This window comes from Alexandromys fortis, unplaced genomic scaffold, assembly GCF_014885135.2.
Source record: "Alexandromys fortis isolate MF-2015 unplaced genomic scaffold, M_Fortis_MF-2015_v1.1 scaffold_3, whole genome shotgun sequence".
NCBI classification, from domain to species: Eukaryota; Metazoa; Chordata; class Mammalia; order Rodentia; family Cricetidae; genus Alexandromys; species Alexandromys fortis.
The window spans coordinates 31,887,629-31,914,255 of record NW_026067909.1 but is presented as its reverse complement, the minus strand read 5'-3'; the positions used below and the strand labels follow the sequence as shown (position 1 = coordinate 31,914,255).

Below are 26,627 nucleotides of genomic sequence, written 5' to 3'. Positions count from 1 at the left end.
TTTCTATAACAGAGGCACAGGTTTAGGATTTTTCAAAGATAATACTTGATGTTTGAACTCTTATCAGCATATAGTGTCTGTAAAAATAGCCAGTAGTACTAATTCACAAGTTTATTTATTGAGTGGACATAGAAACCTTGTGGAAAATATAACCAGGGGAAATCCAGAACAGTTCTAAGGCTTCTAAAAGTAAACCACCCTTTACACACAAGTTTAAAAAAAAAATTGCTTAAACATATGAATTTAAGACTTTACTTTATTCAGCAAAATCATTTATTTACAGTGGGGAATGCTGGTTTGACTTTGTCAATGAAAGAAACAAAAGTCCAACAGAGACAATACTGCACTGCAGGTGCTTCTGTAGCAGGTGAGCAACTGTTATCCTTACCTGTTATCGGGAACACCAAGAGCCACAGCATCACAAGGACACTGCTGTAACACACACCACACAGCTCCAGCACAACCCTGGGAATTTTGCAATGCAATTACCAACTTTTTCTTTTTTTATAAATGTATAAAAAAACAAAAAGTCAGCAACACCAGCATTAGGACGTTGTAAACAGAGTATAACCCCGAAGTCAGTGGTCAGTGAACACCTTACCAGACCAGCTAGTCACCACGTGACCTGCTCTACGGCAGACCACCAACCAGTACAGAATCCCAACAGGTGAAAAATACACCACTTCTAAAAAACAGCAATGATCTGATAAGGATTTGACGTAATGGAGGAGAGGGAAAAATAAAGGGATTGCAGAGCATAGCCCCTATTAGAACAAGCTAACTTTCCAGATTCTCCAATTAAAAAAAAAAATAAACAAACAAAAACAAAAAACCACTTCAACATGAAGCTACAATACGAAGTTTTTTCATTTTCCTTTGTAAAAAGTTCCGAGTTTGCCGCTCAGTCCTGGGTTTTTAGCGAGAAGGACAGTTTTGGCCTGGACTTCCCCTTGCCCAGGATAATTTTTTGTTCTTCTTTTTGTTGACGTTGTCGTTCTTGTTCTAGTTTCATCCTTTCCTCATGAATCTTTCTTTGTTCTTCAACAATTCTCAACTGTTCTTCAGCCTAAAAGTTAAAATAAGAACAAGATCTGTCATTCCCTTCTCTCAGCATCTTCGGTTACCAGGTCACAATCTACAACCTACATACACCAGGAAAGACTTCCCTAATTAACTCTACATATTTGATCTATTTCAAGTTTATGAAAATCGAATTTTATGGACTTCATGCCTTGAGCATAGACTTGATTCTTTGTATTATTACCAAGAGTAACAGTTATCTAGAGCAAAGGCACAGACTTAGTCCCGGGGTACATATCTACCCAATCAATGTATTTATAATTAGATAGACACACACAAGAACTGTAGTTAAAAATTTCCACTTTACTGTATACTCAATAGTAACCAAGAATTTACCCAGGTGGTGGTGGTGGCGCACACATTTAATCCCAGTACTCAAGAGGCAGAGGCAGGTAAACCTCTGAGTTCAAGGCCAGCCTTATTTACAGAATGACTTCCAGGATACCCAGAGAAATCCTGTCTCAGAAAATTAAAAAGGAATTTTTCTATGTCTCAATTTCTTGGGAGAGAGAAAAAAAGTACCAAACGTTTTGACCTGATTATAAAATGCTATTTTAATTTCACATTGGCTACAGTGTCAATTCCTGAAGTCCCTTTATTGCCTTTAATCTCAAGCAACTGGCTTTTCCTCTCTATAGGAAATGCCCCTGGCTACCATGAAGACCATGTACACCTCTAGTCCCAGGGGTCATCTCTGCCTTTCTTATTAGAGTGGGACTAGTACCCAGAGAGTTCAGGATGGGACACAACAGAGTCAGTCACCCTCCCTGAACCTAAGCAACACCATTAGTAAGAAAGGCTATTTTAACTCCTGAATGTCTGTCAGTCACCACCACATCCTCCCATTGTATGAACATGAGGGTCCTGTGTTACATATAAGGTTGGGCTCAGTGACTGGCCCACATCAGCACCGTGCTGGGCAGTCATCGTCTATCCAAAATGGTTAGTACCACATTCACTGAGTCACCCTGTCTCATAGTGATAGAAGGACTTATGTAAGGGCTGGAGAGATGGCTCAGCAGTTAAGAGCACTGCCTGCTCTTCCAAAGGTCCTGAGTTCAATTCCCAGCAACCACATGTTGGCTCACAACCATCTGTAATGGGGTCTGGTGCCCTCTTCTGGCCTTCAGACATACACACAGACAGAATATTGTATACATAATAAATAAATAAATATTAAAAAAAAAAGGACTTATGTAAGACACCCAGTGTTGACCTCTGGCTTCCATGTATGCTCCTGTTCACACACACCAGAGGGCTCGCTTCCATGTGCTCCCCCAAAACAGTATCCAGAGAAATAAAAAAAGGGGCCTGCACATTCTGAAACAGAACTCTTCAATATATATTAGGTGAAAAAGGAAAATAGCAAATAGCAGCAGAGGATCTTACTTTTGTGTTTTTGTGTAATCAAGAGAGAATAAAACTACAACATATCCATATGCTAAACACGCATTTCAAGAACTCTGGAAAAACAAACAAAGAAAAAATAACTGAAGTCACCTTTGAAAGTAAAGGATGGAGCCAGGTGGTGGTGGCACATGTCTTTAAATTCCAGCAATTGGAAGGCAGAGGCAGGTGGATCTCTGAGTTAGAGGCTAACCTAGTCCAAAAGAAAGAGCTAGTTCCAAGACAGGCTCCAAAGCTACAGAGAAACCCTGTCTCAAAAAACAACATAAATAAAATAAAATAAAAAAGAAAGTAGAGGATGGGAAGTAGACAAATGAGGTAAGGCATGAAATTAGCTTTGCTTAATAACCAAGCAAAACAGAACTTTAAATGTAATCACATTAAACAAGCAAAAATTCAGTAGCCAAAGTTTGTCTTCAATACTACACTGGGCTTGAGTCTCAGCTGCAGTAGGAACTGCTGCACTAGGAGGGCATCACCTAGTAACTATCTCTAGCTACAAGCACAGACAGCTAGAAGCCTCACTGTTCAGTGGATTAGCACATAAGCCCATGGAGTCACATTTGTTCTTTATGCTAGTGCAGTTTGCTTCACATTTCTTGATAAATTTACATCATCTCTTACTTTTAATACCCAGGCTCACCAGTGATGGAAAACTAATTTGTCATCCATCTATCTGTCAGCCTGGTGTCAATCCAACACCTCACTTGATAGGTATTTCCTAAGTCCTGACCTCCCACCCAGTAGACACCTCTTGTCCTTGCCTCTGCTCTCCCTGGTGCCCGATGAGGACTGTAGTATCTGCATGGGAAGGAGGAGCACACACGCTGCTAACCCACAGGTTATTCTGTGCACACCTGAGAGGCCAACAAGACTAGTGTCTGCTACACTGCAGTCGTTAAGACCACTGTTTCTGGCCATTATGCCGAGAACTCTGCATCTCATACCCGAGTGGCTGGTGAAAAGTCAGAAAACTAAAAGGATCTGTCTCCATGTAGGGCCTGGCTGCTCCTCCCCGCATCTTAGATACCATCTAGTTTACCACAGCCTACCGCAACATATTCAATCAGTATCCTCCTTCGTGGACTTTCTAACCTCTTTAACAATCTAAAGAAAGAAAACACTTTTTATGGTAGTGATTAAAAGGACAAGGGGAAAGAAAATGGAGAACTGCAGCCACAGGCACCGTGCCACTCAGAAATGTGGACTTCCACTGTAAGTCAAGAAACAAGGCCTGACCAGCTCTGCCATTTCTAAGTCTAATGACTTCATTTATTTTCCTTCCTGGAACATATATACTAATGCATACCTTGTTTTCACAACAAAAAGGAAATGTTTTAAAAGTAGAGCCACACACACAGTAGGGCACACCAGCACTTATGGGGTAGAGACAAGAGAATCATGAATTCAAAGTCATCCTCAGTTACAAGACCCTGCTACAAAAACATAAATTTAAAATGTTTTAAAATTCAATCTGTTGGGCTGGGCTGTGGTGGCAAATGCCTGTAATCCCACACTCAGGAGGCAGAAGCAAGCCAACCTGGTCCACAAGAGCTAGTTCCAGGACAGCTACCCTGTCTCAAAAAACAAAAATCAAAACAAAATATTTAATCTGTTGGTCAAACTTCATTATACTTTTCTCTAAGTTTTCATGTTCAAACTTTAAAGGAACAAAAGAGAAAAAACAAAAACACAGGTGGGCATTGGGTCGCACACTCTTGTGGTCCAGCACCTAGGAAGCTGAGGTCAACTGCAGAGCTGCAAGCTGAGAGCCGGCCTGCACACGGGTAAGGAAGGAGCCACAAGCACCAGTACCCGAGTTAAATACTGACTTTATCTTCCTGAGGAAAACATGCTCCAAACCCACTCTACAGAGATCACTTGTTACAATCTAAAGAGGATTGATGGCCACTGCTTCACTAACCTTGCCTCTCAATTTTAATTACTTATTAAACTCCTCAGTCATTTTCAAACTTCAATTTTAGATACCTTAGGGATATTTTGTGTTGCTCAAGAAGAGGGTTGGGTGGCATTTAAGGAAGTCTCACAGTTTCAGAAACACTCACTGCTCTGTACACTGAACCCAGCTCCCCCCACCCCAAAATGGTGCCTTCAGGATTTCCTTTTGATTTTATGTTCTAAAATTTCAAATTAAGGTCTGGAGATGGCTCAGCAGTTAAGAGCACTTGTTTGTTACTCTTGTAGAGGGCCCAGGTTTGATTCCCAGCACCAACATGGTTCACAACCATGTTGTTCATAACCCTTCATAAGTTCAGTTCCAAGGGATCTAAAACCCTCTTCTGACTCCATACACCAAGCACACGTCGTACACATAGATACATGCATATAAAAGTTGAACAAACTTAGTAAATATTAAAATAAAAGATACAATTTCCTATTTAAAAGGCAAAAATCTTTATATTATATATAATGGGGCTCTTTTTCATCTTCTATATCCCAAATTCTTTCTCTTGGGAGAACTTTTTTGTGTGTATTGTTCATTCATTTCCCTTTGACTGACTGCAGTTTCCTTCAATGCCTAGAGTTCCCAGGCACTGGGTTCCTGCTATGCCCCCCTCAGCAAGTTTATCAATTCTCTCTAAAGCATCTAACTGCGATGGTGCACATAAGCCTGTCTTCTCACATTCTGTTTCTGTTCAAGCCACTCCATGCAATATCAAACTCTTGCCTTTTATACTGTTTTCCCAAACACAGCAACAAAAGGTCACAAACCAGTGTTTCTTCCCTCACACAGGAAACCCATCCCTCATCCTGACTTCCTAGTCAATCCATATTCAATTCCTCACTCGTCTGAGGCCATCTCCTGAAATGTACATGTTCTGGTTCTGGGGCATTCTATCCTATCTATCATCACTCCTTAGGGTGCTCTGTTGTTCTTTCCAACTGTTATGTGCAGTGTCCTTTTCAGTCCCAACCTCCCTCTGACTATGCATGTCTTAGTCCCTTCCTGCAGGGACACTACAACAGTGAGGAATAAGTTCTCAGAGCTCCACCTAAGACAGGAGCAAACACGTAAAGGGCTTCACTGAAAAGAACATTCAAACAGCAGCAATCTCCAAAAAGCTGTCTAGATACCAAACCTTCATTCTATACCAAGTTCTGTGTATTTTGTGTATATGAATGTTTTCATAGCACATATGTATGTGCACCATGAATAATTGGTACCCAGAGAGCTCAGAGGGTACTGGATACCCTAGGATTGCAGTTACAGGGTATTGTAAGCCGGCAGGAATTGAACCTGGATCCTCTGCACATGCTACAACTGCTCTAACTACTGAGCCAACTCTTCCGGTCCCTTCTGTGATTATCTTTTGCAATATAGATAGACTGAGATTCTCTCAAATAGCCAAGTGAACTACTTCCTTTTAAACTTTATTTTATTCTTTAGCCCCTTTTTACTGCTTCACTATGGGGACTGAGAATCCCCAGTCTGACCTTTCACATAGCTGTAGGCCATAACCGAGCTAGCTACGGACATCTTCCCTCCAGTTTCAATCACAGGTTTGAATGTGTTTCAGAGCACTAAAGAAAAACTTGTAAATGACCCGCATTTCTGGAGGTTAAAAACAACACTGTTTTCTGTCATGTGCCTCAGCATCATCCAGTTTCTTCACAATTTCAAACCCACAATCACATAGGAAGTTCAAAGCAGAATTTTATTCCAGAGCCTGAAAGTCTGAACTCAGCATGTTAGCGGGGCCCAGTTCGCTTGGAACCATCGAAGGAGGCCCTTGAAATGCTGCTGGCTTCAGGTGCCTCCAGGAAGACCATCTTCAGACTGCAATCTTAAACCTCACCGTTCCTGGAGACACGTCTCTTTAGTATGTAGCTCTGGCTGCTCTGGAACTTGCTACCTACACTAGGATATCCTCTAACCCAGCGCTGGTACATAAAGGAGTGCATCACCACGCCTGGAGAAAGACAACATTTTGGAATCTCATTCTGCTCTGTTCTTAGTTCTCTGATTTATGTTATAAGTTTGCCTTACTCTTAAAGGGCACATGTGGTGATAGTCAAGAAATAATTGTGATTAAAGTCTCCTTCTCAAGATACCTCAATCACACCTGCAAAAAGCACTCCTCACTTTTCAACCATACAGAGAAACACCTGAAAATTCTAGGAATTAAGTATGGGGGAGGGGCTGTAACACGCTCAGTCTACTACACCAAGCGTCCTTAAAACCAGGACAAACAAGCCTACATTTTCCTGAGAAGCTCCTCTCAACTGCACACTGAGGACTATTTATACTCAAGTACGTAAACCCCAAGTTCAGACACTGCACTTCCAACCTGTCAGCGATGAACTCACACCATAAAGAAGTGAACCATCTCAGTATCAGACATAACTGTCAACTTACAGTTTGCAGTGACTTCAAATCCTGAACATCCATCCACCTACTCGAAACCCATCAGCATTCTAATGACTCCTAGCTGCAGAGATGGCTCAGGTCAATCTCTACACTGCAGGACACTAGGCATACAGGCACAGGTGGAGGCTGCATCTCTTACTGGTAACTTAGTCAGAACACATCCCTCTGCAGCAATATCTAAACTCTACTGGTGGCAACATGCCTCTAACACTGCATTAGGGAAGTGAAAAAAAAGGTTACCAGGAGTTCAAGTCCAGCCTGAGCTACAGTCAGTCTAGGCACTAACGAAGCTAGGCTACAGAGTTGAGACCAAAAACTAAACAAAATTCTGCTTCCTTTTCATGATTCATATACTTCTGTACCACCCCTGGCATTTTCAAAGACACACTATACAAAACCTGAAGAAAACAGCCTCCAAAATTTAAGTGCTTCTAGAAAAAGTAAATGGGCTGGGAGATAGCTCAGCGTGGAAGGCACATATCCAGCACCCGTGTAGACGTGGTCCTGGTGGTATGCATGCACCGCAAACCTGTGAACTGGAATTGAGTGTGGAGACCTCTGGCCCGTCAGTCTGCTGAAAAGATAAGCTCCAGGTTCAGTGAAACCACACCTCAACAAATAAATGAATGAGTAAGTAAACAAATGAGGGGGGAGAGACAGAGACTGAGGGTAACACCAGACACCAACCTCAGGCCTCCACATGTGTGTGTGTGTGCATACACTGGTAAGCACATATGCATACATATCAAAAACACAAAGGAAATTAAAATTCTGCATTAATAATCCTTAAAACTACTGTAAGGCAGCTGGCTGTCAATTCAAGTTTAAAAACTAGGAGTGTACCTGCTCAGTGAAGGCAGTTCACATGTGGATTATGTGATTTTATCAAATGTGTATGTGTTACTTGTTTGGTCATGTTACAGAGAAACGTATCTTGATACATTATTTGGAAGAGATTGAGCAAGAACTGTGCACAGATTAGCGTTAACAGAAACCTCCACGCACTCCACCTGACTAAATCTAGCACATTCCTTTTTGGTCCCCACTCAACTCCAGATTCAACTGCTACCCTAACAGGGCCTACTTAAAGTGTTCAAAAGGATACCTTAGTGTACTTGCCTGGAGCTTTCCTTCTATGCCATAAAGAAGGAACGCATCACTTACAACATGTGTAACTGAGGAAGGTGTAAAGTTATGCTTGGAAATACTAACTAAAGATAGCTATTCTTAACACACTGACTCAATCTTAAAAGATACAAATATGCTCTTTGTGAGCAAATGTCCATCTCTAAGAGACAACAGTTTTTATCTGGCTACTTTGTACATCGTACATGTCTCCTGTTCAGAAGTTCTTTGTCTACAAAAAATTCACCTGGCTCCAGCTGTCACTCTTAGTGACCATAAAAGAAAGCACTGTGAGGGGACTGGATAAATGGCTCAGTGGTTAAGAGCACTGACTGTTCTTCCAGCGGTCCTGAGTTCAATTCCCAGCAACCACATGGTGGCTCACATCCATCTATAATGAGACCTGGTGCCCTCTTCTGGTCTGAGGGCACACAAGGAAGGAATGCTGTACACATAATAAATAAATAAAATCTTTAAAAAAAAAAAAAAAGCACTGTGTGCAAATGGAATTTCCCTAAGTTTTATAGAGTAAATTTGTAGAAGCAGAATTTAAAGTCTGGGGTATAGACAGATATTTAAGCAGTTTCTGAAACTTTGTTACTCCCATCTAAATCCACAGGATCTCAGAGAGCTTTCACCATACTCCGTCTTTCAACAGGATAGTTCCCCTAAAGAACGGAAACTAATTTAGAAGGGGACCTCAACAGAATGGGGAAAAAGATTTTGTTTCCACAGATGTTGGGATCTATTTTCTAGGAATTACAGTAGCCAATTCCTCGTGCCATATGTATTAATTCTGCATGTTTCTGGGTCCTTATCTGGAAGCTGGTCTTTATCAGTTTTCTGTTTCTGAGAACTGTCTGTGGCAGGGGCACTATGTCCTCAAAGCACCCTCCTGCCTGGCCTGTCTCTGCTGTCACACACCCTTCTTGGCATGCATCACATCTGCTCACTACTGTCTCTAGCGCCTACTACTATTTCTCCACTGTCCCAGAGACTTCGTCCCCTACCTCACCTCAAGGCCTTGGCCATTTCACTTCTTCACACTCTCATGAGAGGCCTACTTCAAAGAGACATCTCTTGGAAGGCCTTTGTATACATAACACTCCATCACAATTAGGTCAATCATATCCTACCATCCACACCATTTAAACATTCCTGTAGAATTAACTTTTCTTAGAACCGTCCATGTCTCTACAATAAACACTAATAATTTACAAGAATGTAATTCCTTATCTACTTTCCAAACTTTTGTGAACACAGACTTTAGTGCAGTTGCCTTTGGCCACTCCTTAGGTACAATGTTTCCTATGTTTTGTTTGCCATTGTAACACTCAGTACATACAACTGCTGTTCCAGCCAGGCAAGCAGCACAGCACTGTCTACAATACACTACTGCTTCACCTTCCCTTTGACTGATTTGTCCTCAGTTCAACTGAATTTTAATGTTTTATATCAGATTTCCCAGTAAACAAAGAGCAAGGGAAATGAAAGGAACAATATCCAAAGAGCTTTAACATTAAACCTGCCACCATCTTCACATTCAATTCATCTTCTGACTCCCTCAAAAAGGACATTCCACTTTCCACATACAAAATTGCCTTTAACTCAGTAATTTCTTAGGCTCCCTACCCAAATGACCTAAATCTACCTGGGCTGTTTATGAGTTTCTGTAAGTCCAACTTCTCTACCTAAGGCATCCATTCACTGAATTTCAATGATGTCACTCCCTAGTCTATCAGCAGACAGACTTCATTTTCTTTTAATTCATGCACTAGCATTTTACAAAGTAGAGATGTGAGGAAACGGGATAAAAAAAAAACACAAAAATTGGCCATTAAGCACAATCTGAGAAATAGTCCTGTAGACTATGATCAATCTTCCCACCACCACCACCACCACCCTCCAAAGAGAAACAAGTTTATTTTCCATAGATGCACTAGTACCTGATAGGAGTCACAAGGTGAGGGTATCAAGGTCACCACCAGCCAAAGTTAACACAGCCATCTAACCCTTCTACCATGTCCTCATAGACCTAGATCACTAACATATTTCTCTTCTGAAGTGTTTGTCACAAACCAGACTTTATTTACCCTCCAAAGTTCAACAACCCAAACCTGAAATAAGACTGTCCTCCTCTTTCTACTTGTAGTGAGATATTCTCTTGCCCCACCCAGGCCCTAGGACAAGCTCCCCTGTGTTCTTCTCAATGGTCAGTTTTCAAGGAGAAAGGAAGTGACACAACTTGCTCTTCCCCTCAACAACAAGTCTCAGCAGCAAAGACCTCTGTTGGTCTTGATACTGCTGCTGCATTCGAATCAGACTTCCCTAGAATCTCTAAGTTGTATCTATACTCATGGGTTACTGTCTTGGAAGTTCTCAACCACTTATGTTCATAGTCTCTCCTCACACTGGCGGATTATATTTTAAATTTGCCTACACCTTTTATAGCACAATGATATAATTAGTTTAGTCTGTGTACTTCTGTTGAGATAAAATGTGTGAGCTGCGGTGGAGCACACCTGGAATCCCAGCACAAAGGCTCAGGAACACAAGGCCAGCCTAGATTATAGGAAATCTGTGGCACGAGAGGGGGAGAATCAGACTGCATTTAAGCAGTCTTCCTTCTGTCTAGTGAACGTGAGTAAGGTCAGGGTTGAAGACATTGGGGGCAGGGAGAGTAAGCATCCCCCCAAAATGTTCTAAACCACTGAAAATTTTATAATTCTCTCCAAATTAGAGATTAAAATATCACCAATCCTACCACTCTTTACCTCAACCTCAAGGTCCTTGAAGCAATCTTGAGAATCTTCACAAAGCTCAGTTACTCACCAGTTTGGCCTGTGCTTCTGCGATTTTCCGGTTATTTTCTTCTAATATCCGCTCCAGCTCCTCACGCTTTGCTCGTTCTTCCTCCTAAAGGGGAGGACATGTCACAACGTTAGGAAAACAAAGTGTTTAGCTCTACCAGCAAATAATTACTAATCTTCCTCTAAACTCTGCTGGATCTGACTTACAGGGCGGCTGTACAGCCACCTTTCTGTCTGACAAGCGATAAGCTGTGCAGTCTAACACTAAATTTAAATCACCCCTCCCAGTCCAAAACAGCAACCGACTAAACCCTCCCTAATAGTCTCCTGGCAATTATTATTAATACTTTAATATCACACAAATCAACAAGGACAACTACAAAACTGGATAGTATTTACCAAATTAAAAATATATATAAAATATAAATAAAGTGAATATTTGTCTCACCAATTATAGATACCTACGTATTCTTTACCTATACTCCTTTAATCAGCATTAAAAGTTGAGTATTTACTGTCTTGTCCAGTGTCCTGCAGAGTGTGCTCCTCGGCTGCCATACGCGCCAGCTTCCTCTTTAAAATGATTTGTACTGTTAGCTTGGCAATACCTGCATCAGCAGCTCAACCATTTATAAAGAAACAACATACAAGGAAGGCTGAGCTGAGGAATGCAGATGTTTATGGTAAGAAGGAACAAAAAATGTAATTCATCATTCCTAAGGCAAACAATTAATAAGAAAAATACATTTACTGTTAGTGAAAAATACAAATGGTAATCCATACTAAGGACTGCTTCCATGGGGCATGGACTTAACATCAGATGTTGACAACCACTAAAGGCAGCTTATATTGTCATCTACAGTCTGCACTGAAATTCAGGAATCCGGGGGATGCACAGTCAGGAAATAAAATTCTGTCATTTTTTTCTTGGAGAATTTAATGAAGTTTTATAATGCAAACTATATGAAGATTGCTTGATGGTTTGGGCAGTGTTCAGATCACAGCATACATACTCAAATGATTTTAGTATTGGGAAGACTGTCAGAGGATTGTGTCCGTGTTAAAAAAAATGTTAATATGAAACAAAAAGCAAATGAAGAGAAAAAAATCTTGCTATGATTAATAACTCGCTACAAAATAGCACAATTACTCCAAAAATATCTCCATTATTAAAGGCACTGATATGAACAACTACAAACAGGTCTATGTAGTTAAGACAGGACCAGGGAAATGCACTGTACAAGCAAAGCTTACTAGAAAGCAGACTTAACACAATGTCAACTTGTCCACAGTAACGCCAGGATGAAGGATGACAGTAAGCCATGTATTTAAGCCAAATATTTATAAATTTATGTTCAAGACAATGTAACTACAAATTTCCTGTGTCACACGAATTCATTTGTTCATTAGCAAACTGTGGAGAGACACTCAGTGCTGTGAAGCAATTTGCCTTGAGTGTCTCCGTGACTTTCGCACACTTTAGGATCCTGGAGTAATCAGTGCAAACAAGCCATAAAGCTTCAGTAGCAAATTACTGTCTCACAGAAAGACATTTTCAACTTCTGCTCCAGCTGCTGATAAAACAAATCATGTGTTTAGCTTGACTCCAGACAAGGACAACCTGTTCCTTCATAACTCTCTAGAGAAAAAAAGGAGTTGTTAGTAGGTACTTAAAAAAAAAAAAAAAAGGAAAAAAAAAAAAGATGAACAATCTGGACATTTTTCCATAAAAGATTCCTTGAAACACATTACGAAAATGGAGGGCCTTATAGTCAAAATGCTAGAATTAGTCCACTGTGTTGAAAGGATTTAGGGAAGGGATGAGGGATAACAGAAGGAAAAAAAGAAGAGCGAGAAAACCTGTGTATCAAAAGCAGGAGCTGTCACTCAAAGTGAGGCCCTGCTCTTTGTAATCTGACTGAAGGCAAAAGGCTCTCAGTCGAGGTCACAGTGGTAAACAGGAAGATGCAACCGCAGGCGGACTTTTAGCCTTTTCCCTTTTCCACTCCCTGGCTTCCCCCTACCCTCCCAAAAAAAGAATGTAGTCCTGCAGCCATGGCAAAAGTTTCAAACACTTCTCAAATACATAAGCCAGTTCCGTTAGATCAAAAAAAATATCCTTGAATAAGTTTTAAGAAAATAGCTTTTAAGTACCAGTCAGCACTTCTGGCTAAAAAATTATCTTTCGCAGCCATGTAACTTTAGATGAGAAAGGAATTAGAAAGTCGCATTCCATCTCGTTCTGGACTGAGCAGGAGGCACACCTGACACTGAAAGTTTTGCCATGGACTGTCTTTACTTTCCAAACGACCGAGCGTTACCTCTCTAGCTTTTTGTGCTGCAAGCTCAGCTTGTCTCTGTCGCTCGAGTTCTTCGAGCAACTGCTTTTCCATGATGCGTTTGGCCTCTTCCACCCTTCGGAGGACTTCTCGTTCAATTTCATCCTTCCTTTTCTCCAGCTCTTCTTCTACCCTCTTCGCTACCAATTCTTCTACTCTTCGTGCCGTTTCTTCCTCAATGAGTTTTTCTTCTATTTCTTGCTGCCGACTAGGAAATAAAAATAGAAAAGACAACATTTTAACCTAAGAATTAAAACTAATTTTAAGCCTACTTATTAAGTCTTATTTCTTATACCCGTAATTTTATAGCTTATTCTTAATCACATTCAGCAAAAAGAGCAATCATGATAAGTAATACAGAAATTCAAACGAGTATAAATATCTTGGGGGGGGGGGTTCACGCATTCTAAATATAGAAAGGCTAGTGTGTAACAAGAACCCAATTCCTTAGGTTTATTTAGGACCTGTAAATCTGAAACAGGAACCTACTCCTGTTATCAAGTAGGTGCTGCACTTAGGCACTCTGTGCAAGGTCGAGCCACAGAAACTCCTTAAGTAAAGGACAACAGTACTGTGGTCTTTACTCTAGGCTCTGAACTTAACTTGTTGTGCCTTTTCCTCCTTTAATATTTGATTTCATTTAAAAGCTGTTCTAGATTTGACAGAATAGAGAGTTAAGACTATACTGTATTATTATCAAGGCTAAATGAAGCCTTACTGATCCCATTTTAATCCCATTGAAACAATTAGCTTACTGACTGGAAACAAAATTTTGGCTAAGAACATCTATCAAAGTGCTATCACAAAAACCTTGCACATTTGTAGCAATGACAGTCACTGGTACCATACATCTACTGGCAAGTTAGTAGGAGAAAAACCTAAAATGCTCTTCCATTTTATTTGGTTAGATGTTAAATGTAAGTATTTTGGATAGACTGGAAGCATGCTGACACTACAGTGGTCTTGGAACTGTAGTTTAGAATACAGAATCAGTAGATAGTATTGACGTTCACTTTGCTTCCATTATGTTTCTACCCAGGAGCAGGCCAAGCATTATTTTGTGCAGAATGAATGAATTCAAAGGTTCTTAATAATGCATCTAAAGCCAAAGAGGCCAATTTAGTAATACTTCCTCCCAAACTATCAAATTAACAAAACTCGCAACTTTCATCTTTAGATTCTACTTGACACACACATGGGACAGTCGTTCATCTGGCATGCTTAGTAAAGACTTTCTAGTTGCTGTGACCGTCAATCAGTCTAACACATTTCTACTCAATTCCCACCCAAGGGCTTTCAGCTCAATACATTTGCTGCATTGTCTACACTTATCCTTGGCCTCTATCTACCAGAGAGGCAGAAGATGGGACAGTAATTTGGTTCTTCTAAGACTGTAGGACTTGTCTGCATCTTTGCTACTTACTTCCCAACTGCCACATTCCAACAGTACAGGAGTGCTTAAGACTCAACACAGCCCTCCTTTCTTTTTAAGGTCCTGTCAAATAAAGCCTAACTAGAGTGAGCCTTTGTCAGCAGACACAGCAGATAGCCTCCAAGGTGACGAACGATCTACCATGAACAGAACGACGCTGAACAGAGAGCTCGATTCAATGGCAATCATACACAGATAGTTTCCTATCCACCCAAAAGGAAACTTTTCAGCTATAGTAGATATAGTAAAGCCTAAGAAACTCAGCATTTACATCTTCAAAATCTCAACTCTTAACTATCAGGGTTAGATGGGACAGAGTACTAAGCACAAAAGAGACAATGAGACTTTAGTGGAGACTTTCTGTGAGCAGAAAGGGAGGGAAATAAGTAAAGACCCTAGGAAAGCTCATCAGTGAGCAGCAAAGCTCTCACTTTTAAATAGGAATCTGACAAAGTGACAGAGACTCTCAGTATTCAGGATCTAGATCAGGCAGTCATCCCTTCTAAGCAACAGAGAAGAGAGCCAGCAGTACGCCCATAGGTTTGGACATAAGGGAAAATAAGCAAACAAATTCAGTTTTTTACTCACAGTAAAAGCCAAACCAGCCTGAACTGTCAGCTCTGGCAGTCTTCACCCAGTGATCCCACCTACCGGGGAAGATGACAGGCAGTAAGTTGCTGAATTAAGGGTCAAGTCTAACTGCAGCTCAGGTTTTATAGTCTAAAGGGGAGGAGAGCAAATGGCAAAGTCCCAGCCACAGCTGAGGCAGTGCAGGCTGAGAACTGGCCTGCCCCGTGTTCTCACAGGGCTGCTTATCTCCCTTTGTTCCTGGAGGAACTGAAGGGCAGCCCAGCCTCCAGTAGCCTTACTTAAGTATCCTGAATGAGGGGCCGGTCAGGCAATGAGGTCTGGGCACACGGTTGTAAGCACTACAAGCCTCACAGGAACATAATTTTGGTTGTTATTCTCAGTAAGATTAAAAAGGCATCTTCAGAATCCAGGGACAAATTTCTAGTCTGTTTCTACAATCTGTGACAAAAAACCCTTAAGGCCCCACCACTTCATCTTGTCTCCTTTCCACAGAAACCAACTGCACACAAACTGACTTAAGCACTAGTACATCTTCTTCCCTGGTGGCCAAAATTAACAGGAAGCCAATAACAGCACCACCATTAGGACAACTTTTCCATTAAAAACAATGAACTTTCTTCAAGAGAAAACCAAACCACTCTGGGCATCATCATAAGAATCACATAGAATTCTCTAAAACATTTTGTTTTGCTCAGAAGCTGCTGCTTGAGTGAATGCCAGGACCCAGGACGTCCTGTCTGCAGGTTCCCGAGTCATCCTGGGGTAGGCTTCTTAAATCTGAGCCCAAATATATTGGGGAGTGGGGGTTGCACAGGGCTGTCTTGTCTGTCTCTCTCCAACTTCTGTCTCAACTTCCCTGCTGAGCCCATTGCTTTGCTAAGAATCTCCTGCCAGAAAAGAGTTATTAAATCAAGATCAAGGTGTTTTTCAAGTAGTATGATACCAAGTCCCATTTTTCCCCTCGGTCATTAAAAAAACAAAACAAACAAACAAACAAGACCACTCACTACTCCTAGTCAATCAGATGGTAACCGATTAAAACAAACCAGGGAGGGCACAGCACTAAGCGTATGGCTATACAAAAGTAGTGCCGTATTTTAAGGCATCCATCCTTAAAACAAGGATACTCACTTCTTGAAACCTTGAGGATTGCTTAGTAATTACTAGTAAACATTAATTACTTTATACCTAACAAGGTACTAAACACTGGGCCGCAGTGAATGCTGAGGTGATGAATGGCCCTTGCCAGACCCTGACCTTTCCAGCAGTTTCCCCAGGACAAAGATGAAGCAAAAATGGGGACAGAACCAAATGCAGGTCCTGTGCTTGCTCCACCATTGTCTTAAAGCTCTGCAGAGTAAATTCAGTCATAAACTTCTTTACCCTCAATATAAGCTCTATTTATTTTTCAACGAATCAGGTACATGATGAATTCCAGCTCACCTTGGATACTCTCAGGCTCCTGATCTGTAATGTAGGTAACACTAAAACTATTCAATCTCAGATGTCACTGGCTGCCTGGCTTACTAGACCAATGATAGGACTTCTACAGGTCGTTCCAGCTACCTGCTTTCTTCAGTGGTTAATACAACTTCAAAGAATCCCTAAGAAATCTTAGTATTGGTGAAGTGCAAGAGTGAGGGTTCACGGTATGTGGCTGGGACCCAAGCACAAGAGGGGGATCTGATATGAACCAACACAAAGGCCTACCTTTTCACTACTTTCTGTGATTTATTGTTCAAAGGCTGTGTTAGGCTACACTCAGGAACACTGACTGACTCACTCTACGCCACACACCTAAGTCCTTACAGCATCTCCAATCTCACAATAAAATGCATCTCCATTTCACACACACAATGATTTAAGGTCTCAAAATTATAAGTAGCAAAGCAATCAGTCTCAGTCAACAGGATTGAACTGGGTAAAGCCAACAGACTTGTTTTACCGTGTCTCCGCCCATCAGGCACTCTGCACTTTAGTGACTCGTGTTCCCACCCTGGGCTGTAACACACATTCCCGAGCTCTTCTCTTCTCTCTCCACATAGTCCCCAGGGACACTGCTGTTCTACCCTTTCCCTGACCTACACTGGTCTCATTTTAGGCAATAAAAGACAAAGGACAGGTTAGCTGTAGTAAGGACACCACAAACACAACAGCCAACTGTGTGCACCCTAAATTCCTTTGCAACCCGTTCCTCTTCCACTCTAACGATGATGGCTCTTACCCACTCCCGCTACACAATACACCCTATACGACAGGAAGTGGTCTTTTAAAGGGTGCTGTTTCATTCCTCTTCAGAACTTCCTGATCTAGAATGAATTAAACCAAATCTCATGCATACAAGAACCCATGTAGAATTTCCAGGCTCTGCTCACTTCTCTAGAGACTCCTGGGCTTCAGGGCCTATGGTCTCCCGTGGTGACCAACACTACCCCGTGCACTCCAAGGCCTCCCTCCATTCTCTAGTTGGTTCAGGAAGACAGCTTACTCCTTTGGCCCACAAATACCCACCCTCATGCAGCCTGACCGCCTTACCATCCCTACTCCCCACTCCTGGTGATAGTCTACTTATATTATTACCGATCGATCATCTGTCTGAGCTAGCTCAAGACCAGTCATCTCTCTATCAACAGCACCCACCACACCACAGCTCCTGGCGCTTATTAAAGGCTCAGTCAATACTAGCAGCTAGCTCAACAGATAAGCTAACAGGCATCTGTAAACAAACTACTTTTCCTTGCTCCCAAGGCTCCGTCATCTACACCGGTGTGCTCTGCAAGACATAAGTCACATTAAACATTGTCTATTACACACAGGAGCTAATATGAAAGTTCTCAGTCCAGAACCGGAGCACAGCTCGCTGCCCATCATGCCATCCTATGTAGCCCATGTGCAGCGTACAATGACTCTAATTGGCAAGCAAGCTTCCCGTTTCCACACGGAGAATCACTTTAACTATCACAGCTAACTTTTCCTATGTCCTCCCAGTAGTTATCAGAGTTACATCTTCAAGGCTACGCGCTTGTTCCACACCCAACAGGATTCTGTGTGGCCAAGGTGTACTGGGAACAATCTGCTCGCAGCACAGGGCAGCTCCACCTACAGTATTAGCTAGCTGTGTTCAATCCCTTACCTCCGAAGCACTGCTTCTGGAAAATCTGCTCAACACAAACTCAAACACAGGGGGAAAAAAGGGGGGGAAAAAACCCACATAAGTCCATACAACGTAAACTACCTAAAATTTCTGCTTCGTAACCATTTATCCAGTCTTCACTGAAGAACTCCGGAAAAGATGGCTGGCTGACCACGAATATGCTTAGCACTATTGTTCCACGTGGCTTTGGGGGTGGGGTGGGAGGACACGTCTTTTAAAAGTAATACGCACAAGTTCACTCTGGCTGGGTTATGCACACCTCCTTTTTACACCGAAAGCCTGACTTTCAAAACCACGTGATCTCCACCCCATTTCAAGTTAAGTTCCCCCTGAAGGTAGCCGATTTCACCCGACTGGAAAAGGCAGTCGAGAGCACTCTGGAGCTGGAAGCAAACATTTCGGCGGGGACCAGCGGGCTCCCTAGAGGGGCTGATGAAGCCGGGACAAAAAGAGGCGAGGGGACGATGGCCACCCGGGTGCTCGCTGGAGGTGTGTGCACCTGTCTTCCTACGACTGCAAAAAACGGGGGGGAAGAGCCCACACCCCCAAACACGGACTCCCCCCTCCGGACGGCCCAGTGCTCCAACGCCTCGGGTCCGGCGCTGCGCGGCCCCGCCAACCTCCCGCCTCGCGCCCTCCACGCCGACTTCCGGGCCGGCGCTCCCGCCCCACAGGCCCCGAGCGCGCCCCCGCCGCCGCCGCCACCACCACCACCGCCAGCCGCGCGCCCCTCACATTTTTCGCTGCCGCTCGAACTCCGCCTTCTTCTCCTCCTCCTCCCGCTTCTGCTTCTCGTCCAGGCTGCTGCGCTTGCTCACCGTGCGCCCGAAGATGTCGATGCGGTCGGGCGGGGACGAGGCGCGCTCCCGCTCGCGCCGGGACGCCGCCGCGTTGGTGGAGCGCGAGCGTGAGCGCGACTCCCGCCGCCGGTTCCGTTTGCTCTCCCGGGACTTGGAGCGCTTCCGCACCCGCTCCTTATCCCGCGAGCGCGAGCGCGAGCGGCTGCGCTTCTTGTTGTGCTTGGAGCTCTTGGTGTGCTTGGAGCGGGACGAGCTCCGGCTCCGCGACCGGCCCATCCTCGCGCGGCGCGGCGCCCGCCGCCTGTCACCCGCTGCCCGCCGCAGGCCGCCCCTCGCCGCCGGGAAGCTCGGCCCCCCGCCCACGGACCCTCCGCCTCGCCCCGAGCGCACCCGCCGCGCACACGGCCGGCTTCGCCGTAGAGGCCTAGCAGGCCTGGCCCGGAGTTCCTAAGATGGCAGCTGCGGCAGCACCGGCCGCCCTTCCCACAATGCCCTGCGCCGAGCGTGCCGGCGTGAGCCCCGCCCCCCGGCGACGTCGCCGAGGCGGGCCGGCGAGTGCTGCCGAGCGCGCTCGGCTCTTTCCGCCACTACGCGGAAACCAGAGCCTGGAGTTGGGCCGCCTTCGGGTCTTTCTCTACTAACTCAAGACCCACGAAAAATTTAGGAGTTAGAAACTATTTATGCCGGGCGATGGTGGCGCACGCCTTTAATCCCAGCACTCGGGAGGCAGAGGCAGGCGGATCTCTGTGAGTTCGAGACCAGCCTGGTCTACAGAGCTAGTTCCAGGACAGGCTCCAAAGCCACAGAGAAACCCTGTCTCGAAAAACCAAAAAAAAAAAAAAAAAAAGAAACTATTTATGATGAACGTTGGCTGAAAGGCAGAATAAGTTCCGAGTAAGTAGGAAATGCATGTTGTTTTCCTTAGCCAGCTTTGAGAATTTACCCTTTACAAGCCACGTGTGCTGGTACAGGCTCATACCAGTAGCTCTAGGAACAAGGAGGCCTGTGGTTCAGCTGTTCAAGGTCAACCTTGGCCATGCAGTAAATTGGAGGCCAGATGGGGATACACACATAAAACATTTTTATACACATACACGCAAATTATGCATACATGTATACCATACATATGCCAACCACAAAACTAAAGCAATTCCCGGAGGACTCCCGAATTATCCTTAGGATGTATATATTAGAACTAATTAAATACTTCTAAGTTTTATTGAAAAGGTTGCATCATTGTGGATTTTCAAAAAATTCCAGGCCAGCTAGGGCTATGTAGTGCACTCTAGGCCTAGCCCCAGGAGGCTAGGGAAAGATGAGGAAGAGAAAAATGAGATATTACTAATCTCATTAGGGTCTTTTAGCTTTTGGGCTGCTTTAACAAAATATCAATAACTCAGCCGGGCGGTGATGGCACAGCCTTTAATCCCAGCACTTGGGAGGTAGAGGCAGGCGGATCTCTGTGAGTTCGAGACTAGCCTGGTCTACAGAGCTAGTTCCAGGACAGGCTCCAAAGCCACAGAGAAACCCTGTCTCGAAAAACCAAATATATATATCAATAACTCAAAGTTGTTTCCCAGGCTTTCGGGGGGGGGGGGGTGAGAAGTACTCTATTAAGTAGGGTGGGTCTGTTCGAGCTTCCAACAGGAGACCCTAGTGCTGTGATTTAGGAGAGGTGAAAGAGCTTCTAATCAACACCTTATCAATGCTAATCCCATTTTTTTTTTTGAAGCCAGAGCCTCCCGGGCGGTTTCATCTTTTCTAAAAAGGCCCCTCTTGCTCCTCCTCTCCCTTCTCCTTTTGGATTTTTGAGACAGGGTTTCTGTACCAGTCTTGGCTGTTCTGAACTCCATCTCAGACCAGGTTGACCTCCAACTCAGAGATCTGACTGCTTCTACCTCCTGAGAGCTGAGATTACAGTGGACGAAGGCCATGCTTCTTAATGCTGTCACATTGCATGTTAGGTGTAACTTATGAATTTAGAAATCTTCTGGGGTTACCGAGGCAGCATGTGTTGCATTCTGCCTCTCTCTCTCTCTCTCTCTCTCTCTCTCTCTCTCTCCCCACCTCAGCACCACATCCCAGCCATAGGGCACCTTGTGAGAATTGGGTACACCACCATGTTCCAGTGCCCCTCGTCATGACATCTGCAAACATCCATCCCAGCTAGACAGGATTTGAGGGTAACACTTCCATCAGTGTCCCACCCAGCACCTTAGCAGGCTGTCAGGGACTTCAGCCATATACCCCTCTCTTGCTGAGACCTCTCCTTGAGAGATGGATGGCCCCCCTGATCTGCCCTTCACCTGGTGAGCTCACGTCAGTCACAGGATGCATTCGACTAACATCATGAATCAGTAAATGAACACAACCGTATTATCCAACCTCCATAGCAATCTAAAATAGCTTTCTAGAGAGTTTGAGACAACAGAGTTTTGCACACCTTCTGCCCAGAGCGAGTCACTTTGATCACAGCTCTGGCCATAGAATTTGGAGAACTTCGACTTCCAAACATTATTTTTTGGTTCAGTCTAAAATGTTCAGTTCTGAACAGAGCAAATAGCCTTTTGCCTAAAGAATCATCTGATTCTTCATCTGAAACTAAGGTTGGGAAGTCCAGTGCTATTGAAAGTTGACCACATGTCTATGCAAAACAAAACAGAAACTCTGTGCACACTGGAAGAAACTAACAGAGACTTTCACTGAGGAAGAAGAAAAAGGCCCTTTTGTGCGTCTAAAGCATACACAGGTATGACATGCAGGACCTGTGTCCTTTTTGTTCAAACGGCAGGGGAACAGGCCAGCCAAAGCTCTCATTACTATGAAGGTGGAAAGGCACAGAAGCTTCCATCTTGGAAGCGTGCAGGAATCACATTAGATCATAGGACAGTGGCAGGAGGACAGGATGGACTGTTCTCTGAGAGACAGGAAGAAGCTTGCCGAGCTGGGACAGGTAGCCAAATCTACAGCATTGAAAACAGGGGATTTCGCTGGTTTCTTTTTTAATTGATTATTTTCAGCAGCGGCCTGGGAGTAGAGTGAGGGTCCAGGGAAAGACTTCTGTAACAGAGACAAGGCCTCACCAGGCCATCTGCCCCAGTGGCGCAGGTCAGGGGAAAGGTGGACCTCCAAAGACAGGAGTTAAGTGTGTCTTGAAGCCCTGTGCTCAGAAGCAGTATGAGGGCTGGGACAGCAAATAAGATAAGGTTTGACGCCGGGCGGATCTCTGGGAGTTCTAGGCCAGCCTGGTCTACAAGAGCTAGTTTCAGGACAGGCTCCAAAGCTACAGCGAAACCCTGTCTCAAAAAAACAAAAAAAGAAAGAGATAAGGTTTGACTAGGAGGTCAGCCAGCTCCTAGGACTGGCCAGAACTACAAAGGCCTGGAGGAGAGGGGACCTTAACTGAAGTCTGGTAAGCAAGCGTATTCTCAATCCTCAGTGCAGACCAAACAGCTCAGCTCCCTGGAAATGGAAAGTAGACAAGATAGCCAAGCAAAAGTTGGGAGCATGGAGGTGGGGTGGAGTTGGGGGAAGGGGAGAGGGGGAGAGAGAAGGGAGAAGGAGGGTTGGGGAAAGCTTGGGGGAGTGGGATGGTTGAGATGGAAGAAGAATGGATATGGGAACAGGGAAGAAGATATCTTAATTAAGGGAGCCACTTTGGGTTGGCAAGAGGCTTGACTCTAGAGGGGTTCCCAGGTGTCCATTGGGATGTCCCCAGCTAGGACCCTGGGCAGTGGAGGAGAGGGAGCCTGAACTGGCCTTGGTTATGTCCAAATCCATGGATCCCCTACAAAAGCCAACAAAGGAGACCGAGTGTCCCATATGTAAAAGCAAAGAGCCTTTATTTTAATCAAGTTTGCAAACGTCCAAAGTCCAAAGTATTGGAATATCCAGGTCAGCCTCGTCTACAAAGAGAGTTCCACAAAAGCCAAGAAACCCTGGAGGGGAGGGGAGAGAGAAAATGCCTCCAGAAGATTGGGCTGTAGGCAAGCCTGCTGGGCATTTTCTTAATTAGTGATTGACAGGGAAGAGTCCAGCTCACGTGCTGGTGACCTGGGTTCCTTAAGAAAGCAGGATGAGAAAGCCACGGGGAGCAAGCCAGTAAGCAGCACCCCTCCATGGCCTCCACATCAGCACATCAGCTCCTGCCTCCAGGTTGCTGCCCTGGCTGCCTTTTGATGAATGAACTCTTATGCAGAACTGTGAGTGAAGTAAACCCTTTCCTCCCCAAGTTGATTTTGGCAACCCAGACTATGACAGCAAGCTTCCCATAGCTACAGCAAGTACCCGAGATAATCAGTCTACAGCAAAAGTGTTTATGTTAGAGGCTGCAACCACGGCTTATTAGCCCTTTCACTTGAGTAAGACGGGATTGGCAAACATAGCAAGGCAGGGCATGTGACAGAAGAGACTGCTCAACTCAGAACCATAAACTGAGGAAGAAAAGGTGCAAGGGTTTTCTAGTTCCCCCTGAGGGTACACCCCAATGATCTGAAGGCCTTCTGCTAGACCCCACCCCCTAAAGCGTCCTCCGAGTCTTATGTACATCCATCTTGAGAGGAAGCCTTCAACACATCGGCCCTTGGGGGACAGTTGACATCTAAACTGTGAGAGTGGAGCTGTAGCGCAGAGCTGGGACCCCCATGTTGGTCCTTAGAGAAACACATTACTTGCTTTTATTTTTTTAAAAAAAAAAACTTAAAAATGAATTTTTTTATACATAAAGGTTTTTTTTTGTCATATTTGTATTTTTAACAACAACAAAAATGTTGTCCCCTAGGGGGGAATTTTGTATATGAGGCAGAAAGGAGGGATGAGTGTGATTAAGCACCTAGATTTTCACTCAGGAACTACATTACCAAGTGTTTATCATCCTCTGAAATTTTATGACATTTAACAAATCCTCCTGAGACTGCCAAGTATTTGCTGCTCAAAGCGTCTGAGCTGCCACAGCTTAAAACTCAGAACCAGGTTTTCAAATCGAACCCAGTATTTTGGCACTCATTGGCCTTGCATGGGGATAAAATGAGACTGGGGATGGATTTTTCTTCCTAGCTCACCATCCAAACATCTGTAGTAGGAAGAAATATAAACCACTTCCTGCTCCTCCTTCTGAACTGAAAGTCACCACAAAACCGATTGGCAGAGAGTAGTCATTTCTTGACATGTAATGAGGGGCAGGTATTCAGGCAGATCATAGTTTGAGGGGCTGGCCTCTGCCCTATGGTGTCTGGGGCTCGGCTGGGGAAACCAGACGACAGAAGGGGCCTGGTGCCTTCATGGCCAGTCGCTGGAGTTTTCAGCCATACATCTGTCACTCTACCCAGTCTGAAATTTACCAGGTTGTGTCTACCAGGTGTGTCTGCAGGTGGCCTCTAACTTTATTTATTGCGGTGCTTTGAAAGGGAATGTCCCCAGTAGACTCTTGTGTTCAAGTCTGTGCTCCATAGGGAAGAGCACCACATAGGAGGCGTGGTCTTGGTGGAGTAGGTGGCTTTGTTGGAGGAAGTGTGTCACTAGGCTTTGAGGGCTAACACGCTCAAGCCATGCCCTGTGGCTCAGGGTTCACTTCCTGTTGTTTGTGGATCAAGATGTAGAACTCTCAGCTGCCTCTCCAACACCATGCCTGCCTGCATGTCGCTATGCTTCCCACCATGACAACAGTGGTCTCAGCCTTTGAACTAGATACACAGTGGAATATCACTGATCTGTTAAAAACAGTGACATCATGAAATTTGCTGGCAAATGGATGGAGCTAAAAAAGATCATCCTGAGTGGGTAACCTAGACTCAGAAAGCCAAACACAGTATGTTCTCACGTATAGGTGGATTTTAGCTATAAGGGATAACCATGCCACAGTCCACAGACCCACAGAAGCTAAGTAACAAGGCTCAAGGGCGGGGGGGGGGGGACACATGAATCTCACTGCAAAGGGGAAATAGAGGAGACATCGCTTGAGAACTGGGGTGGGAGTTCTGGATTGAAGGGTGGACCTGGGACCAAGAGGGGTCAGGAGAGGATGGAGGGAAAGAGTGCTGGGAAAGACAGCTGGAACCAGGGACACTTCTAGGAAGAGCTCGAAACTAGTGTAAGGAAACTCCCAGAATCTATGAGGATGACCCTAGCTCAGAGTCCTAGCCATGCGGCATACAGAGCTTGGACCGGCCATCTCTTATAACCTGGCAAGACTTCTAGAGGAGGAATTGGGACTCTGACCCAGTCACATAACCTTTGACCTACATTTTGACTGCCTACAAGATAGGCTGGGACAAAGGTGGCACAGAAATTATGATACTGGCCAACCAATTACTGGTCCAGCTTGGAAGTTAATACTGTGAGAGACAGTCCACCCTGACACAGTCTGCAAAGCCAGGACCCAGAGGCTGGAAAGGCCAGAGACCAAAGATAGAACCAAACTTGAGTGGTCAAAAGGAAAACAAGTTATTAAATTATTATTAATGATATTCTGCTATACTCATAGATCATTGCCTAGCCCAATTGTCCTCAGAGAGGCTACACCCAGCGACTGACAGAAACAGATGCAGAGATCCACAGCCAAACATTACGTGGACCTTGGGGAACTCTGTGGAAGAGGGGGCATTTGAAAGTGGTGGTTTGAAAGAAAATGGCCCCCAGAGGGATGGCACTCTTTAGAGGTGTGGCTTTGTTGGAGTGGGTGTGGCCTTGTTGGAGGAAATTTGTTACTGTGGAGGTGGGCTTTAAGGTCTCCTATGCTCAAGCCACACCCAGTGAGACAGCCTACTTCCTATTGCCCTCTGGTAGAGAGGATAGCCAGCACCAAGTCTGCCTGCACATTGCTGTGTTACCCACCATGATGATAATGGACTGAACCTCTGAACTGTTAGCCACCACCTCAATTAAGTGTTTTCCTTTATAAAAGTTGCCGTGGTCATGGTGTCTCTTCACAGAAATTAAACCCTAATTAAAACATTTATATTTATTCTTAGCCGGGCGGTGGTGGCACACGCCTTTAATCCCAGCACTCGGGAGGCAGAAGCTGGTGGATCTCTGTGAGTTCAAGGACAACCTGGCATACAAGAGCTAGTTTCAAGACAGGAACCAAAAACTACAGAGAAACCCTGTCTCGAAAAATTAAAAAAAAAAAATTGCCAGGCGGTGGTAGCGCACGCCTTTAATCCCAGCACTTGGGAGGCAGAGGCAGGCAGATCTCTGTGAGTTCGAGGCCAGCCTGGTCTACAAGAGCTAGTTCCAGGACAGGCACCAAAGCTACAGAGAAACCCTGTCTCAAAAAACCAAAAACAAAACAAAAAAAAAAAAAGTGAAACTGTCTTGCATTTGTCTCCCGTACACTGAGGTGACAGACAGGGATCCTGTAGCACCCAGCCTGGGATCCTGACTGAGACTTTTCACCTCTGTAGCCCTTCATTTCCTCCACTGCAAGATGAAGGGTTGTGCTGGGTGGGCTCCCCAAGCTCACAGAACTGTGATTTTGTTTCTTCCTGCAAGTGTGCCAATCA

At 44.4% G+C, this 26,627-nt stretch overlaps 1 protein-coding gene across 2 annotated transcripts; it reads right to left on the bottom strand.

Annotated features, from left to right (window-relative positions):
- Positions 1–238: 238 nt before the first annotated feature.
- Arglu1 (arginine and glutamate rich 1) lies at positions 239–19,552 on the bottom strand. Of its 2 annotated transcripts, none has more exons than XM_050136872.1 (4): positions 19,064–19,551; positions 13,134–13,359; positions 10,835–10,918; positions 239–1,066 (listed from the first exon to the last, which is right to left on the bottom strand). In XM_050136872.1, exons 1-4 carry the CDS (start codon positions 19,402–19,404, stop codon positions 902–904), a joined length of 816 nt encoding a protein of 271 aa, XP_049992829.1. In that variant the 5' UTR covers positions 19,405–19,551; the 3' UTR covers positions 239–901. The 2 variants fall into 2 exon arrangements, 1 of the variants encoding a protein (XP_049992829.1); XR_007590813.1 differs by having other exon boundaries at positions 1,007–1,066; positions 11,328–13,359; positions 19,064–19,552.
- Between the last annotated feature and the right edge of the window lie 7,075 nt (positions 19,553–26,627).

Excerpts from the sequence above, each read along its gene's own strand:
- Arglu1 (XM_050136872.1), bottom strand. The coding sequence starts at position 19,404 with ATGGGCCGGTCGCGGAGCCGGAGCTCGTCCCGCTCCAAGCACACCAAG. Across the intron at positions 13,360-19,063 it reads TTCGAGCGGCAGCGAAAAAT|TCGGCAGCAAGAAATAGAAG; the intron begins GTGAGGGGCGCG and ends TTTATTTCCTAG. Across the intron at positions 10,919-13,133 it reads CAGCACAAAAAGCTAGAGAG|GAGGAAGAACGAGCAAAGCG; the intron begins GTAACGCTCGGT and ends CCTCCCCTTTAG.